We start from the raw sequence: 16,085 nt of genomic DNA, 5'->3' as shown, positions 1-16,085 counted from the left end.
AAACATACCCTGTGTGAGTTCTTGTTTTTCATGTTGATCATATATTATACGAGCAAGAATGCAATTTTTCCCAAATATCCACATTTTCGCAAATGTGACATTGATTTTATACAACAGCTCAACAAAAAGGGTAATATTAAGTGATGTACATTTTAAACACAGTATTGTATATACACAGCAGTGTTTTGTGAATGAATCTGCGGTTTTGAACGAATCGAGTCAATGATTCAATGACCCATTCATGAATACAGCCACTTGCTTCATTACTGAACGAATAAACAAACATTTTCTTCAGTAATTTCATTGACAAGATTTATTTTAAGATTTTTTTTTTTTTAAATAATATGACGTTTTTGTCCCGAGGAACACAATAGGAGAACTTTTAAAGAATGTTCACACTGCTTTTTCCATACATTGTAAATGGATGGTTATTCTTACTGTATATGCAATAACCAATGGCGTTTGTTGTCACTGACCTGACCTGGTTTGACACATCTTGATAAAGACTTATAATTCAATTCTCTGGATTATTTGGATTATGGATCATTTTGTAGCTTGATAGCATCTGTAACATATAACATGTTCTTCAGAACATTTCCTTTTGTGTTCCATGGAAGAAAGTCACAAATAGTAGTGACTGTCCAGTATGTGTGTTTCCCATACTTGGGATCAAACCTTGAGCCTTTGTCCTTAACCATCAGGCTACCACTCCCCATAAAGCATGAGTACTGGAGCTCTTTTAGTAAGAGGTGTGTGTGTGTGTGTGTGTGCGTGTGTGTGTGTGTGTGTGTGTGTGTGTGTGTGTGTGTGTGTGTGTGTGTGTGTGTGTGTGTGTTTCTTTGTGTATGATTTATTTAGCTGTCAAATGTAAAGTGCACATGGCTGTCATTTGACCTAGAGAGCGAGGAAATGAATGCTAAACTCTTCCTCTCACCCTTGCCCTGATTTTCTTACTCTTTCTTGGTTAATGTGGGGATGGAGAGTTTTAGGGTTTGTAACCCCTTCCCCACCTACTCCTCTATAAATACACATTCACAGACCCCCTGGCACTAAGAGAATGATAGATGGTTTGAGGAGAGAATGGGATAAAAGAAAAACAGGCAGGATGGATGGAGAGGACAGATAAAGGAGTGGAAAGTAGGCTACGAAAACAACTTTAAAAAAAACTGTTCTGCTAACACATGAGTGTGTTTGTAAAGTAAAGCTCTGAAGACAGCATATTCTCACTTACTAATCATTTCTCTTTCTATTGTCTCGGTTACAACATATTTGTGAGCTAATGGACATAATAAAAGCCGCTACTCATAATGCACTGTTAGTTGGTTATTCCTGCTGATCTATAATTGGTGTAATTTGATGATTTTTTCTTTTAGAAATAGGAATGTCGTATTCCTCACACTGGTCTCCTACCTTATAAAGCCCAAAAACCCCTTACATTGTAATCTTACTTAATTTATATATGTTAATGAGTGAGAGACACTTAAACATTTAGCTGATCTAGTTTTAGTTGAATTTAACTTAAAATTAGTTTGAGATCCAACAATAATTGTTGGACCCTATAAATCATGGATCCTCTGCTGAAGACCTCTGGTTTAACAAAGTTTACCATGTTTTATATCCATTGTGCAGAAATTTGCTCCCCTTTTGAGCATATTATCTCGCAATGATTCTCACAATCTGACAGCAAAGTTTAAAATGCCATTCAAATGGTACGGCTTGTAAGTGTTGTTATTGTTAACTAAAACTTGAAGGTGACATATCATGAAAATCTGACTTTTTCCGTGTTTAAGTGCTATAATTGGGTCCCCGGTGCATCTACCAACCCAGAAAACGTGAAAAAGGACAACCCAGTAAGTTTGGTTTGGCAAGCCTTTCTCTGCAAGCATGTGAAAAAACAAGCCGCTTTAGTTTTCGCTCCCCTTGTGATGTAGGAAGGGGAACTTATTATAATATTACCGCCCCTTAGTCTGCACGCTTCCAACCACGGTGTCGCCATTTTGTTTTCGCAAACAGCAACGATGTACCAGTTCTAACGCCATGGCAAAAGTTGGAGCAAAGCATGCTAACTGTTCTGTCGTTGACTGCACAGACGAGCACACAACACTATTTAGAGTCTCGTTAGCTTGGATAGCCTGCAAGTTGACCCCGGCAAGCTCGATTGCTAAAAAAGGAGCGTTTCTGTCCGAGCGATATTTTGGAAAAAATATTAGACTATTCACAGCATTTGATAGCAATCATAAACGTTAGCCTGGTGTGTATGGCTCTGTTTGGTAAACAGGCACACCATGTATAGTGGGCGTCCATACGGGTTTTGCACAAAAGATTAACATGATGGCACATGCTAGAAGATGAGTTAAATCAACTCCACAGCAACTACATAAATTTACCCTCTAACCATTCAGAAACATCCAGTTCTAAAAGTTAAAACTTATATCTGGCAACTATCTGAAATAAAATAAGTCAAAGTACTAAAATTACTACAACTAAAACGGAAATACACATAAATTAAAGCAAAATAAATAAAAAATAAAATAAAATTGTTAAAAGCACATACAAAACAAACTAAAATGACAGTGAATACTGAAAATAAAAGCTAAATCAAAATATAAAAAACATTATTATAGTATATAAATAATAAAATAACACTGATGCCTGTTGAATGTCCACTAGTTAGTGATGCTTGTAAACGTCTTGTGATATAACTTACTTCTATATCTAGGGGCCAGAATATCTTATACATGGACTCTTTTGACCTTAAGAACCACTTAGAAAATGTTAAAAGCTAGTCCTCATGTTTTCTGTGTACTGTTTTCAATTCATAGATCACACACTTTATTGCACTTGAAATTACTTCTTTATGGTGATTTTGACAAGTTTGACATGATTAAAATATATCAACTGATTCTCAGTACATCTTCTGCATTTTTAAGTAGAAAACCGTGGCATGCTCAAAGAAAACAAAGCAGGCACTTCCAGATTTATTAATGATAATGCTGTGATACCACCACATTATTGTTCAGTTTTGAAAATGACACAACCTCTATATCTGTGTTTATGTGTGAGTGGGGTGTTGACACAGGGTGTGTATTATAGCAGACACAGAATGGTTATTTCACACTGCCTGAGGGTGTTCAGGTAAGATTTGTATCAGAGTGAAAGAATCACTTATCTCATCTGTCAACCAGGGCGGAGCAGAAGATACAGCTCAAATACAGATTCTGACATGTTTATATTTGTGTATGTGAGAGCTCACTGGGGGCTTCTGTAGTTCATACAAAATTTTTTTCCTCCATTCTTAAGGCTGTGACACACCAAGCTGATGTAAAAGAACTAGTGGCGACGAAAGCCGACTGTCAGCTGGCACATGCGTTCTGGAAATAACTGTCTATTTGAGCGGGTATCGGTATATTCTTCATTCAAAAAGAGAAACCGAAACTAGGACTGCAGATATACAAACCAAAAACAAAGCAGCGCTTGTTTACCATTTTGAATATTATTCATGCTGATCACTATCTTCATTCCAGTCAGCTAAACAAGGCCACATTTGATTAATTCATTCCCTGGTTTTAGGTCAATCATGGCCATGTTGTACAAATTCGCTCCCTCATTTTAATTTAGTAATTGAGGCCACGATTGACCTAAAATGAGGGAACAAGTCGTAGGAACAAACTCTTAATTCATGGCCACAATATCTTATTTTTTCCCACATGTCATGTGCAGGGCTCCCTATTAAAATAATTTATTTTTAAATGACCCCTAATTAAGCCTTGAAACCCCAAAGGAAGTCATAACAAAGGTTTTATGGTTCAAAGTTCTACCTCTGACATGAGGAACATTTCAACAGTGTTTTCACACAACCTGCATTCATTGAAGAGGTAACTATAGCAACAGCAGATTGTTTGAGCTCTTCTTTATGTTAATATCACGATACATCAACAAAGAATACTCATTATTTGTGTCTTTATGTATGAACTGTGTCACAAGTATATCTCAGAAAACTTTGCTTTAAATAAAAATGTTTAAGATACGGATAACCACAGATCATACAAAAGTTGACCGTCCCGGCCATTGTATAATTTGCATAATGGGAATGGCAAATACCATTCATGGATGCTACTATGTGCATCAAAGTGTCGCTCCCTGAGTACTTTACATAACTTGCGGACATAGCCAATCTACTGATGTGCAAATGTTAATGTGAGAGTTGGAGCAGAACTTGTGGCCGGTCAGGGCAGGACCCTGTCTGATGCCAGGCGTGTGCTGCCTATTTCACATGAGCGCTGATGAGATTATTCATCCTTTCATCTGTCTCTCCACAGGATTACATGGACTGCATCAGCAATCAGTCTCTGCTGCTGTTGGGAGATGAAGAGAGGAACTCTTTATTTGGAAACATCCGTGACATCTACCGTTTTAACAGGTACACAGAAACATCCTGCTAGTGACAAAAGCATCTGTTTAGAGAAGTGTAATGGGTGTTTGCCACTTTACATTAAATATAAGTTTTAAAAACAGGCACACATGTTTTGTTTTTTTAGATAAACTATTCTGTAACATAAAATTAAACTAGCATGCAACTAGCATGGTGATTTTGGCCCGTTCCAAACCAGAGGTCTTGACCATCTCAGTCATTTCCAACAATTAAAATCATACAATGACATAATTCAAATAAAAATGGTTACTTGGTTATTTGCTATTCAGAGTATTCTAAAAGTTATGATATTTGGCACACAAATAGAGGACAGCCTGAAATGTTACCATAGCAAATTTGGAGTCTCTACCTCAAACCCTCTAGCGCCACCAACAGTTCAAAGATTCACTCGATGTTTATGCTCATAACTTTTGATGTGTAAGTCCTAGTAACAAAATTCTTTTTTCCTCTGATTCCATAACTCTTGCTGATTCGAATGTATTCGAATTTCACCGTATTTCCATCATGAACATTTTTCTGCCATTCTGAACTCCTCCTAGAGTGTTTGTCCAATTTGCGCGAAATTTGGTATGTGCCATCTACTCACACTCCAGGCAAAAAGTTATTAAAAGATTTTTGATCGGCCAATCCATTCTGATATCATCACATCACCACCTACTGGTGCCAAGATAGGAAAAATGGCTATTTTTCATTATAACTTTTGAATGCCTTGTCCTAAGTTGAAGTTGAACGATATGCAATTTTCTTTGGTCGGCTATTTGGGCATCGACCATTTTGAATTGAAAAATGCTGTGTTTTACGAATGCATTGAACGTATCCTTATGAAACTCGGTAAGATTCTTCGAGGCCATGTTCTGAGAGGACCTGTAAAGTTTTAGATCAGCGTCCCATAGTGGTCAAGATATATAATGAAATTTATGAAAATGCTTATAGCATGAAAAATTCAACATATTGTCATTTAACTTACATCATCAGATTTAAGTTAATCGGCTTATGCCGAGTCCTACGATACCAAATTTGTCATATTCTACCAAACGTACTATCTGCCAAAAAATTTCCTTTTCTGCCCTTATTCGGCTTGACCACGTAATTGCTGCTTGCAGTTATATTTTCATATGTATTTTTAAAACTACTATTTTTAAATGGTGTGAACTGTATCTAGACGATGTCTCACATTTGTTAACTTTAAGTTAAGTTGGTAACGTCATATTAATGAAAATAAAGATAACAAAACAGCTCATTTAACATTTAGTTTGAACTCCCGAGGTTGACTAACACATTCCTCGAAGGTTAAACTCACTTCATTGATCATCTGCTGAAAAAAAAACAACATGACTTGTTTAGGAGTATCATGTGTACAGTGCCCTACTCAGAGAAACTGTCCTTTATGGCCTGTTAAGGGAAGATCTTCTGCTTTACAATGTCTGTTGTATTTGATGTCATGTCTTTCCTCAGTTCATCTCACTTTGGACCACACACACACAAACACACACACACACACCTGCACATTTTGCCAGACTCACACCAGTTTCAGCCCACACACACTCACAGAGTGTTATTTCACATGACTGCAGCACAGAAGTGACCACACACACACACACACACACACACACACACACACACACACACACATGCATTCACAATGCTGATCAATTCATGGAAGTGGGTCTTTCCTTTGCAGCCCATGGCCTACAATACACCGCATAACTGCAAGAGATTTTGAATAGTTTCATAACGGCTCAGTCCGGCTACATGGATGTGAGTAACAATATATAATGAATGTGTGTGTGTTTCAGTGATCTGCTTCATGACCTGGAGAAGTGTAACGCCAACCCAGTTGCCATTGCCAAGTGTTTTGTAGCCAAGGTAAAAACTCTTTTCTTTTCTTTGTGATTTTGTTTTCTTCACACAGCAAACCTTAAAGGTTAGATCACTTAAAATGACCCTCAGGTTATTACAAACCATAATTAAGACTTTCTTTCCTTCATGAAATGCAAATGTAGGAATTATGAAGAATGCTCCTGCTGTTGGGCTCAAAGCTATCACATGGTCACACACATAAACAATCATCAACTCTATTATGCCTATTACGTGTTATAATTAGTTTCCGACCTCAAGTGTCTCTATTGACTGGCGTAATAACACATGCTTGAGTGTGCGTTCGCTGTTTTATAGCTCTAATTAACAGCTGCTGGAATGCAGCTGGTTTCCGTGGTTTTCTGTTCTGTGGTTTTGTGTGGTAACTGCTTTGTTTTGTTGGGGTGATTGTTGTGCTAATGTGGCGTTAGCAGGGGGCTGACAATTTACACGGTGCAAATGAGGCTTACGAGAACTCATATAAAGCCCAAAACCCACACATCCAGACCAGCCCTGAGTGAGAAACTGGCCTTCAGAGGTCTGTGTTCATGTCTGTGAAATACTGTTTGAGAGATACACAGATCGGTGCTTTGATTTACACACTGGATCGGTTTCCTCTCTCAGTCCGGCTCTCTTTGCATAAATACTCTAACACAGGCTTTCACTCAGACACACACTTTGCGTTGAGTGTTTGTAACTGGTTATTGCTTAAGTGTGTGTTTTGCTTACAAACTTTAAATCAGAACATCAAAATATGGTATTTATGAACAACGGTAATTAATCATATGGCTCAGAGTTTACAAAAAGAATCTAAATGTGTGTGTGTTTACAGTGCACAAAAAAGAGTCCCTAGAAGTTATCAAAATCTGACACTGTCCTCAAAGGTAAATATGATCAATTAAATAAAGTCAAATATGTCAATATATGAAAACAAATCAATTTTATGTAAATAAATACGGGTTAGTCTGTAGTTGTTGTCAGATGTTAATCTTTTTAAATATTTCAATTTTTGCCATCTGGAGTTGATTTTAAAGGGCATGTATGTCAATAAGTTTAAATAATAAATTTAAAAATAATTAAGAGAATTAAATAGGTCTAGAATGTATATATAAAATCAGAAATTAATTTATTAAATGGACATTTGCCCCGCAATTTAGTAGATGGAACTGTTGTATTTATTAGAAATATATCATGACACTTTTATTCAAAGCAACTTACAGAGAGGAATACAACAAAGAAATTAATTTTAAGTTCCTCATCCAATCAGTCTAAACTATATTAGTGTTCATTTACTATTATGTATACTGTATACTATTATAATATTTTTATAATATATAATATTAATATAATAAATGTTAGTAATTTTGTTATGTGTCTTATTAGGTTTTTTTTTTTTTTTTTTTTTTAAATTTCTACAGTTTTAATTTATTTTTTACTTCAGTTTTAGTTTTAGTAATTCAGTGTGAACTTATTTCAGTTAGTTGCCAAGCAAATATTTCTAATGTTCATTTACATTAATTAAGTTTAAGTGTTTCATTTAATATTTTTATTTTATTTTATTTTATTTTATTTTTCAATTACTGAGATTTTTTTTTTTTTTAATAACAATAATGAACTGTGCTGTTTAATGGTATGGTAACATCTAAATTAACTTGTTTTATTCCAGTCATAAATATTATTTAATATTGCTGAATCAACATAACACATTCATTTATAACAACAATTTTTTATAGGTTAAATCAAGCAGAAAAAGCTCTTTAAAGTAACAATTGCAGGTTTCCACTTTTTACAGTGTATAAAGATCAGTGTGTGCTTACTGGTCAGTGCTCTTAATAAAGGTTAGTCATCATTAGCGAATACTTCCAGAACTGTGTGTGTGTGTGTGTGTGTGTGTGTGTGTGTGTGTGTGTGTGTGTGTGTGTGTGTGTGTGTGTGTGTGTGTGTTTAAAGGCATTACTCAGCCGGTTCTATGGTTTTGATAACACAAAAGAGCCTCAGGATTCCAGTAAAAGCGAGAGGTTTTATTACATCTGATTCCTATCAAAGCTTTCCTGAGAACACTGCCCTTTCTCTCTTTCTGTTGAGGACAAACGCTGACTCAGTGTATTTCTCTGAGAACAGTAAAGATCCTCCACCTGCTGTTTGCAGTTCAGACAGAAGCATATACAACCCTAAAACTAAGAGTTCTGGTCCTGGCTGCTGATTGGTCAATGCAGTTGCCCATACACACCAAAATGCAAATATAGTAACAGCTCTGACACAAAACTAAGTTGACATTAATATTGATAGTGGAGCACATGTGCTAAAAGCTATGACACGGCTCTGACTGCGGTTTTTGTTCAAAGTCTATAGCATTATCAAACAGTAAACAGTGTTTTAGACTTTAGAAAACAGGAGAGTATTTTGACATTTTTCCATGGAGAACCCTAAACTCACTGTGTGTGTGTGTGTTTGAGTCACAGCATTTATGCAGGGACACATTCATTAATAAAGCTACCTGTGTGTGTGTGTGTGTGTGTGTGTGTGTGTGTGTGTGTGTGTGTGTGTGTGTGTGTGTGTGTGTGTGTGTGCAGATGTGAAAGCCGACGGGGGCGGCCGAGAGAAGGGATATTAGAGGAAGAGGATAAATGGCTCTTTGATACTCAGACTCTCTGTACTTTTCCAAGTTCTTTGATGTTCATATAGGCGGAATGAGAGAGCAAAAAACTCAGATGAAGGAGGAGAAGAGAGAGATTTAATCAGAGCACACTCACATCTAGCATTACTGTAAACACAACATCAGGACTCCTATTACAGTCAGCATGTGTACAGTGTGTGTGTGTGTGTGTGTGTGTGTGTGTGTGTGTGTGTGTGTGTGTGTGTGTGTGTTTGCACGCTGGCCCTGTGAACCTTTTGGTGTAACGCATCATCCTGATGTGACCTTTCAGAGCAAGCTTATGTGCAGAAACAGACACACACACACTGACATAGCCGTCTACATCTGGACATAACCTTGTGAAAAAGAAGTACACTTTATACTTTAAAAGAATATAATTACTGTAAGTACAAATAGAATGTAATGTTTTGGGACACTTAAATTGCAGTTAAATGAAAATGTATTATAGTTTAAATTTATATTTATTGCAATTAGCTGAACTGTAGAGTGCTTTTCGACCCACTTAAGTAGGACTTAAGTACATATTTATATGTCATTTTCATAATTCTATTGTCTTTGAAATATAAAGTGTATTTCCACATGCACTGACAAGCATTTGTGGTAAACTAAAATATCCTTTAATGTCATTTCTATTGAAACTTGGGTAACACTTCATTTTACAGTGTCATTGTTACATATGTTACATGTTGTTAATATAGTAATAACTATAATTTATGCATAATTACATGCAACTAACACTGAATCAAACCAAACCCTAACCCTAACCCTATAGTAAGTACATGTAGTTACTTAATATTACTCAGTACTTAAATGTATAATTACAGCGTAACAAAGACACCTTAAAATAAAGTGCAACTGAAACTTGTCATTAAATATACTTGTTATTACACATTTGTAACAATAAAGTTACCTAGTCATTTTCCTTGGCTGACCACCATGTCTTCCTAACCCTAATTTCCTTATTGTTTTTCAGAGTGAAGACTTCCACATATACACACAGTACTGCACAAATTATCCAAGGTAAGAAATACGTCCTGTGGTTTGTGGTTGTAGTTCACTTCCTGTGGTTTGTGTGTCACCATCTTTCACTCAGTACAGAGCTTTATAAGACTTCAAGAGCAGTGGCCGTCTCAGATGCCTGTGTGTGTGTGTGGAATGTGAGACATGTGAGAGTGTGTGGTCATATTATATGTTGTGTGTGTGCATGTGTATAACACCACTGGAGTCTAGGAGTCTGTTTCTATATGTTGACCCCTGAGGGAAACCCCCTGTCTGCCTGTCTGGCTCTCTCTCTATCACCTGTTCAATCTGACCCTTTGTTTATTACATTTAAAAGTGCACCAAGAAACCTTTTGCACGTATTTTACCCCTAAAGATGAGATGAAGACTACAGTTATGGTGGCCGCCAAGATGACCAGGAGTGTGCTTCCCAAAAGCATAGTTAGATAACTATGGTCGGAGGTTGCATCATTACTATCATAGTTCAACGATTTTCTGTTTCCCAAAAATATAGTTGCAATGAACATTCATTAAAGGCCCCAATATACTCATGGCGAAGTTCTTTTTTGTTTTTTTTCTTAGGGGTAAAATAAGTTCAAAGTACTTGACCAGCGGTATCGATTTGGTCTGATTTGATTCTACACAGCAAAATCCCCAGAGTTAAATAAACTCTGCTCAGAGTACATATGGTCCCTCTTTATATAGTGTTAAAGAAACACTGAAGCAGAGTAAAGTTAATGAGATAAGAGATTAATTAAGTGTTGATTGAGCATTAGTGATGAACACTTGCTGTTAACAAGCAGAATCACTGAAGAAAAGAGAAACACAATAACAACAACTGGCTTCAGCCACAGCCTTAGATGAAATCAACTGAAGATAAAAGACATTAAATTTCTCAAGATCCAATTAAACAACTCCACAAACAGCATTACAAGCTTCATGTACTATTACTAACCAGATTGACTGGTTTCACACCAGCTCATTCTATGCTTTTTCTTGAAGTATATTGGAGCCTTAAGCAGCATTGCAAAGTTATAATCGCAGACATATCATTTCTTGCTAGTATGTGGATTGAAATAGACCATGCTCTTAGGCAAAATAAGCTAACATGCAGTACAATCAATAGCTTTCATTCTATATATATATAAAATTCATTCAGTGTCTTTTAGTCTATCAGGCTAATGAAAGCACCATTTTTGAAGAGTGTGCATGTGTGTATGTGAACCCCAGAGTATAACATGAGAGCGAACCTGCGAATGAATCAGAAATCTGCAAAAAAACATAGAGTGCTCCTCACATTCCATTTTCATTATTTACAGCAACAATCTGGCATTAATTCAATCTCAAACCAATTATTTAACAGAAGTTATTACTCCACCATCTGCATGACAACATCTAGCGTCAGTTCTGTTGTTGATCCAGTGTGTTTCGCACAACAGATGTGCAACAAAGTCATTAGTTTCAGGAAACAGTCATGACTAGCTAGTTAATTTCTCCAGCAATGCATTGTACAATTAATAATGGATGATGAATATGCTTGTTAATTCGAGTAAAATGGCATTGGTAACAGAAAAAGTTGCATGTTCTACATCCAAACCAGCAGGTGTCAGTAAAAACATTCAAGACTGTCACACAACTTCTAGTAGTTAGGGGCAGTGTTGCCAAGTCCGCAGTTTTCCCACGGAATTGGGCTACTTTAACACTGTTGCCGTGGGTTGTTTTTAATGTCTGCAGGATGAAGCGACCCCAAATAACATGATATTTAGCCCCTGGAATGTGAATTTTACCAGGGGAACCCCGCCTAAAACATGGATTTTACCTCTAGAACGCGATTTTTACCAGGGGTTTTACCCCCTGAAACGCAATTGGGCAAGTTTTGAGTATATGTTGAGTACATGGTTACCTGGATTTTGAAGTTTGCCAAAATTAGTGCATCAAATCTTTGAAAGACACTTGTTTGAGACATTTAATAGCGAATAAACCAGACATCCATGAGCAGAACTGTTTTCTGAGTTACTTCTGTGAATCACATACAATTTCTGATTACAAACTCTACACACTTTTTTTTTTTCACATTTTTTTTTTAGTAGACTGACACTACTGTGGACCAAGTGGACCAGACTAGTCAAAACATATACAAGACTAGCTAAACACTACAATTAGTGTTTTATTCCATACTAAAATAAACATGCTGATGAGAGATAGGTTCCTAGAGATAAGAAATAGCATAGCATTGCTCGGTTAGCAAGCTGCATTGGGTCAACTTCACAAACATTTGGTTTGGTGTGTGAATAGGTGGGCAAACGAGAATCAGACATGGATATATAAAGAGTAATTCACTGTTTTTGTAGCTGAACAGTGCTGAGGCCTTGAATAAAGGTTATTGGAGATTAATGTGAATATGTGTCAAATATATTTGCCTTTGGGTGCTTGTATGTGTGCAGAGATTTGAATCTATTCATAAGCCTGAAATATGACAAAGTTCAACAAAAGCATTGGCATACAACACCTTTTCCTAGAAAAATGTCACACACACCCACTTTTCTTTTCATTTTTATCAAACACACACACTCACACACACACACACACTGGTGCAGCACGTGCTGTCACGAGTCCTGTGACATGACTCAGTAGTAGTTTCATCAGATGCTGAAAAATGTGTGTGTGTGTGTGTGTGTGTGTGTGTGTGTGTGTGTGTGTGTGTGTGTGTGTGTGTGTGTGGATTCTTGTCTGGGCCATGGAGACCCTCTCTCCACACCCTCACACAGCTGTTGACCCTAACCAAGGTCATATGGCATGTATGCGCACACACACACACACATACAGTAACACTCCTGAAAGCAATAGCTGTATCTCAGTGATACTCGGGTCATATTTCCCATTGGTACAATGTGAAGTCTGTGAGCAGGATGCTGGAATGTGCGCACACACACATACACACGCACACACACGCACACGCACACACACACACACACACACACACACCCACACATCTATCTGTCCCAGTGCTTATTGAGGCGTGGCAGCAGATCCAATAAACTGTAAAATCTGTGTTTTAACAGAAGGGCTCGACCTTGCGCTCTCAACCGTGTGTACATGTGTTTTTGTTGTGTGTGTGTTTATGTATGCAGTAATATTACCAAATGCAGTACATTGGCCCCAAAAAAGTTTTGGACAATTAGACTAGATCACCCAAAAGTGAAACCTCTGAGATCAGTTACTCACCGTCATGTTGTTCCAAACTTTTTTTTTTTTCTTCTTCCATGGAACACAAAAAAAATTGTTTTTGTCCATGCAATGAAAATCAATGGGGTCCAAAACAACACAGGACCGCTCTGACTTTCATTGTATAGGAAAAAACAACAGTCTGCACAATAACAGTTATAAAGTTACACAGGTTTCCAACAACATGAATAAATGATGATGGAAATGTCATTATTGGGTGAACTATCCCTTTAGGCCAATTTTAAAAATGTCTGAATGTAATTACATTAGATCGCATCAACCAAGTGTAATTTAGCACATTTCAAGCAAAACGTTTCACAAAAAGAAGTTTGTTGGGTTTTAAATGATAAAAGTGATATACTGTTCAAGGGCATTGTGAACTGATGGATCCCGTTCATAGTTAATGTCATAAACTGCACATATGGTTACTTTTCTAGGACACCTGTGTGAACGTGAGCGGAACTGACTTCATACATCGACAAACATCACCAAAACACCAGTTGATTAAAAGTTATTTTGTATCTAATGCAATGTCATTCAGACATTTTAAATGCACTTAAATGCAAGTGTATTTTGGCCATTGCATCATAGATGTAACCTGTTTATATTGTGCACATCTGCTTAAGTCTGTGAGTAGAATTTTTTCCATTGACAATGTGTTTGTGTGCATCTGCAGGTCCGTTGCTGTCTTAACAGAGTGTATGCGGAACAAAATGGTGGCAAAGTTTCTGCGAGAGCGCCAGGAAAGTCTTAAACACTCCCTTCCTCTCGGCTCTTACCTGCTTAAACCTGTCCAGAGGATCCTAAAGTACCATCTACTACTGCATGTAAGTACACACATACACACACACACACACACACAGAATGACCTTCTTAGTTCACCTGTACATAAAGACACACACGTAGAGATGGTCACAGCACTGATCTGAGGTCTGAGGTGTACTGGTGTCTTGCAGGAGATCGCCACTCATCTGGAAAAGGATTCAGAGATGTATGACGTGATCCAGGAGGCGATCGACACCATGCAGAGGGTGGCCTGGCACATCAATGACATGAAGAGAAAACATGAGCATGCAGTGAGGCTGCAGGTTTGTGTACCCTACACACACTCATACACACACTGGGCTGCGTAGATCGTAGAAACCTTTGGTGCCAGTAGTTTCTACCATCTATTTACCACCTGTGATGCATTTGGGAAGCTCAGTCCTAGAAACAACAGGAGTTCATGCAGTTGTTTAGAACATGGTAGCTGTTTTTTGCTTGCACATGCTGGTATAGATGGTCTACAAGAAAGGTGTCCTACTCTACCTCTGGAGGACAATCTTCCTGAGGGGTTAACCTTCATTAAACACACCTAAACCAGCTAATCAGGGTCTTCAGGATGACTACACTTTCAGGAGGATGTGTTGGAGCAGGTTGGAACTAAACTCTGTAGGAAAGTGGCCCTCCTGAAACAGGATTGGACACCCCTAGTCTACTATGTCAGCACCACACAAGACCACTAGCTAGTAGTCCAGTTGATTAAACACTGAGACTCTGTCTTAGAATATAAAAATTGCCATAAATGACCAGCCTGGATCAGTTAAAACCCACTACCAACTCCCTTAAGTTGCTTTAGCTGCAGGGTGCACGCTTTTTTATGGGTGTGTGGTAACAGATAATAGAACATTATGTTTGAGACTCATCAGACATAAACGTCATTCCCAACTTGCCTGCCGGCTAAAGTCATGTATGTGGAAAGTAACGCTCCTCCTCTTCTGCTCTTCCCTTCTCTCTCTCAGGAGATTCAGAGTTTGCTGACTAACTGGAAGGGCCCTGATCTGATTGGCTATGGCGAGCTGGTTCTCGAGGGAACATTCCGTATCCAGAGAGCGAAAAATGAGAGAACGCTCTTCCTGTTCGACAAACTTTTGCTGATCACCAAGAAACGCGAGGAGACTTACACCTACAAGGCCCACATCCTGGTGAGAGCCCGTATCCCTGCTACAGTCTAAAATATGCTGGGTTAAAAATAACCCAAGTTGGGTTAAAAAATGGACAAGCCATGGTTGGGTTAAATGTTTGACCCAACCTGCTGGGTAGTTTTATTTAACCCAACTATTGTTTAAAAATTACTGTATTCCTTGCTTAAAATGAACTCAAAGTATGTTGGAAATTAACATTTATTAATATGTTTAATGAATAATAATTAAACAATAAATATTTTTTAAATAGCTTATTAATAAATGTTCAACTTTTATTATTATTGTTGCTTCTAGTAATTATGTGTCTGATTTTTAATTTCCAACCTATTTTGGGTTCATTTTAAGCCAGCCATATAGTCATTTTTAAAGAATAGTTGAGTTAAATAAAACTGCCCAGCATGTTGGGCAAACATTTAACCCAACTGCTGGGTTAAAACAACCCAAATGCTGCGTTTGTCCATATTTAACCCAACTTGGGTTGTTTTTAACCCAGCATTTTTTTAGAGTGTAGTTTCACCTGCTGGACAACCAGGTCAAGGTGGTCAAGCTGTTTATTGGTTTATGGTAGCTTTCTTTTTAATGGTAGTTAGACTTTGCCACGGTGCTCTACCAGCTCAACCTCACCTGCAGGAACCCCAGCTGATTAACATGTTACACCAACTTGGACCAGCCAGTGTCCTTAAGGGTGTGAAAATGGTTTTCTAAACTTCGGTTTGAACTAACAAACTGCTCCTGAGTCCACTTCAAAAGGTGGTATAGGGTAATTGGGTTCAAATGAGCCCAGTTCACGATTGGTAAAAAAGCAAACTCTCGTGAGTAAACTGTGAATGAGGATGCACAAATTGATCTTTGCATGCTCCTGCTCATAATGCCGTTCTCATTGTTGCTTGTCTCCGAAATATGACCTTCAGAGAGCAGCTTGCATTCTTTGCATGTCTTGCAGTGTATCCTT

The 16,085-nt window shown here is 37.6% G+C and overlaps 1 protein-coding gene across 2 annotated transcripts in view; it reads left to right on the top strand.

Annotated features, from left to right (window-relative positions):
• The window catches only part of LOC127505219 (pleckstrin homology domain-containing family G member 1), a 49,362-nt gene that overhangs the window by 23,687 nt on the left and 9,590 nt on the right, over positions 1-16,085 (top strand). For both annotated transcript variants that reach the window (XM_051880622.1, XM_051880621.1), the window contains exons 3-8: positions 4,320-4,420; positions 6,229-6,298; positions 9,919-9,965; positions 13,846-13,996; positions 14,126-14,257; positions 14,951-15,133. In XM_051880622.1, the coding sequence (XP_051736582.1) occupies positions 4,320-4,420; positions 6,229-6,298; positions 9,919-9,965; positions 13,846-13,996; positions 14,126-14,257; positions 14,951-15,133 (684 nt within the window). The remainder of the gene's footprint in view (positions 1-4,319; positions 4,421-6,228; positions 6,299-9,918; positions 9,966-13,845; positions 13,997-14,125; positions 14,258-14,950; positions 15,134-16,085) is intronic.

The sequence above is a fragment of the Ctenopharyngodon idella genome, chromosome 22 (assembly GCF_019924925.1).
Source record: "Ctenopharyngodon idella isolate HZGC_01 chromosome 22, HZGC01, whole genome shotgun sequence".
Classification (NCBI taxonomy): domain Eukaryota; kingdom Metazoa; phylum Chordata; class Actinopteri; order Cypriniformes; family Xenocyprididae; genus Ctenopharyngodon; species Ctenopharyngodon idella.
This window is presented reverse-complemented; position numbering and strand designations above follow the sequence as displayed.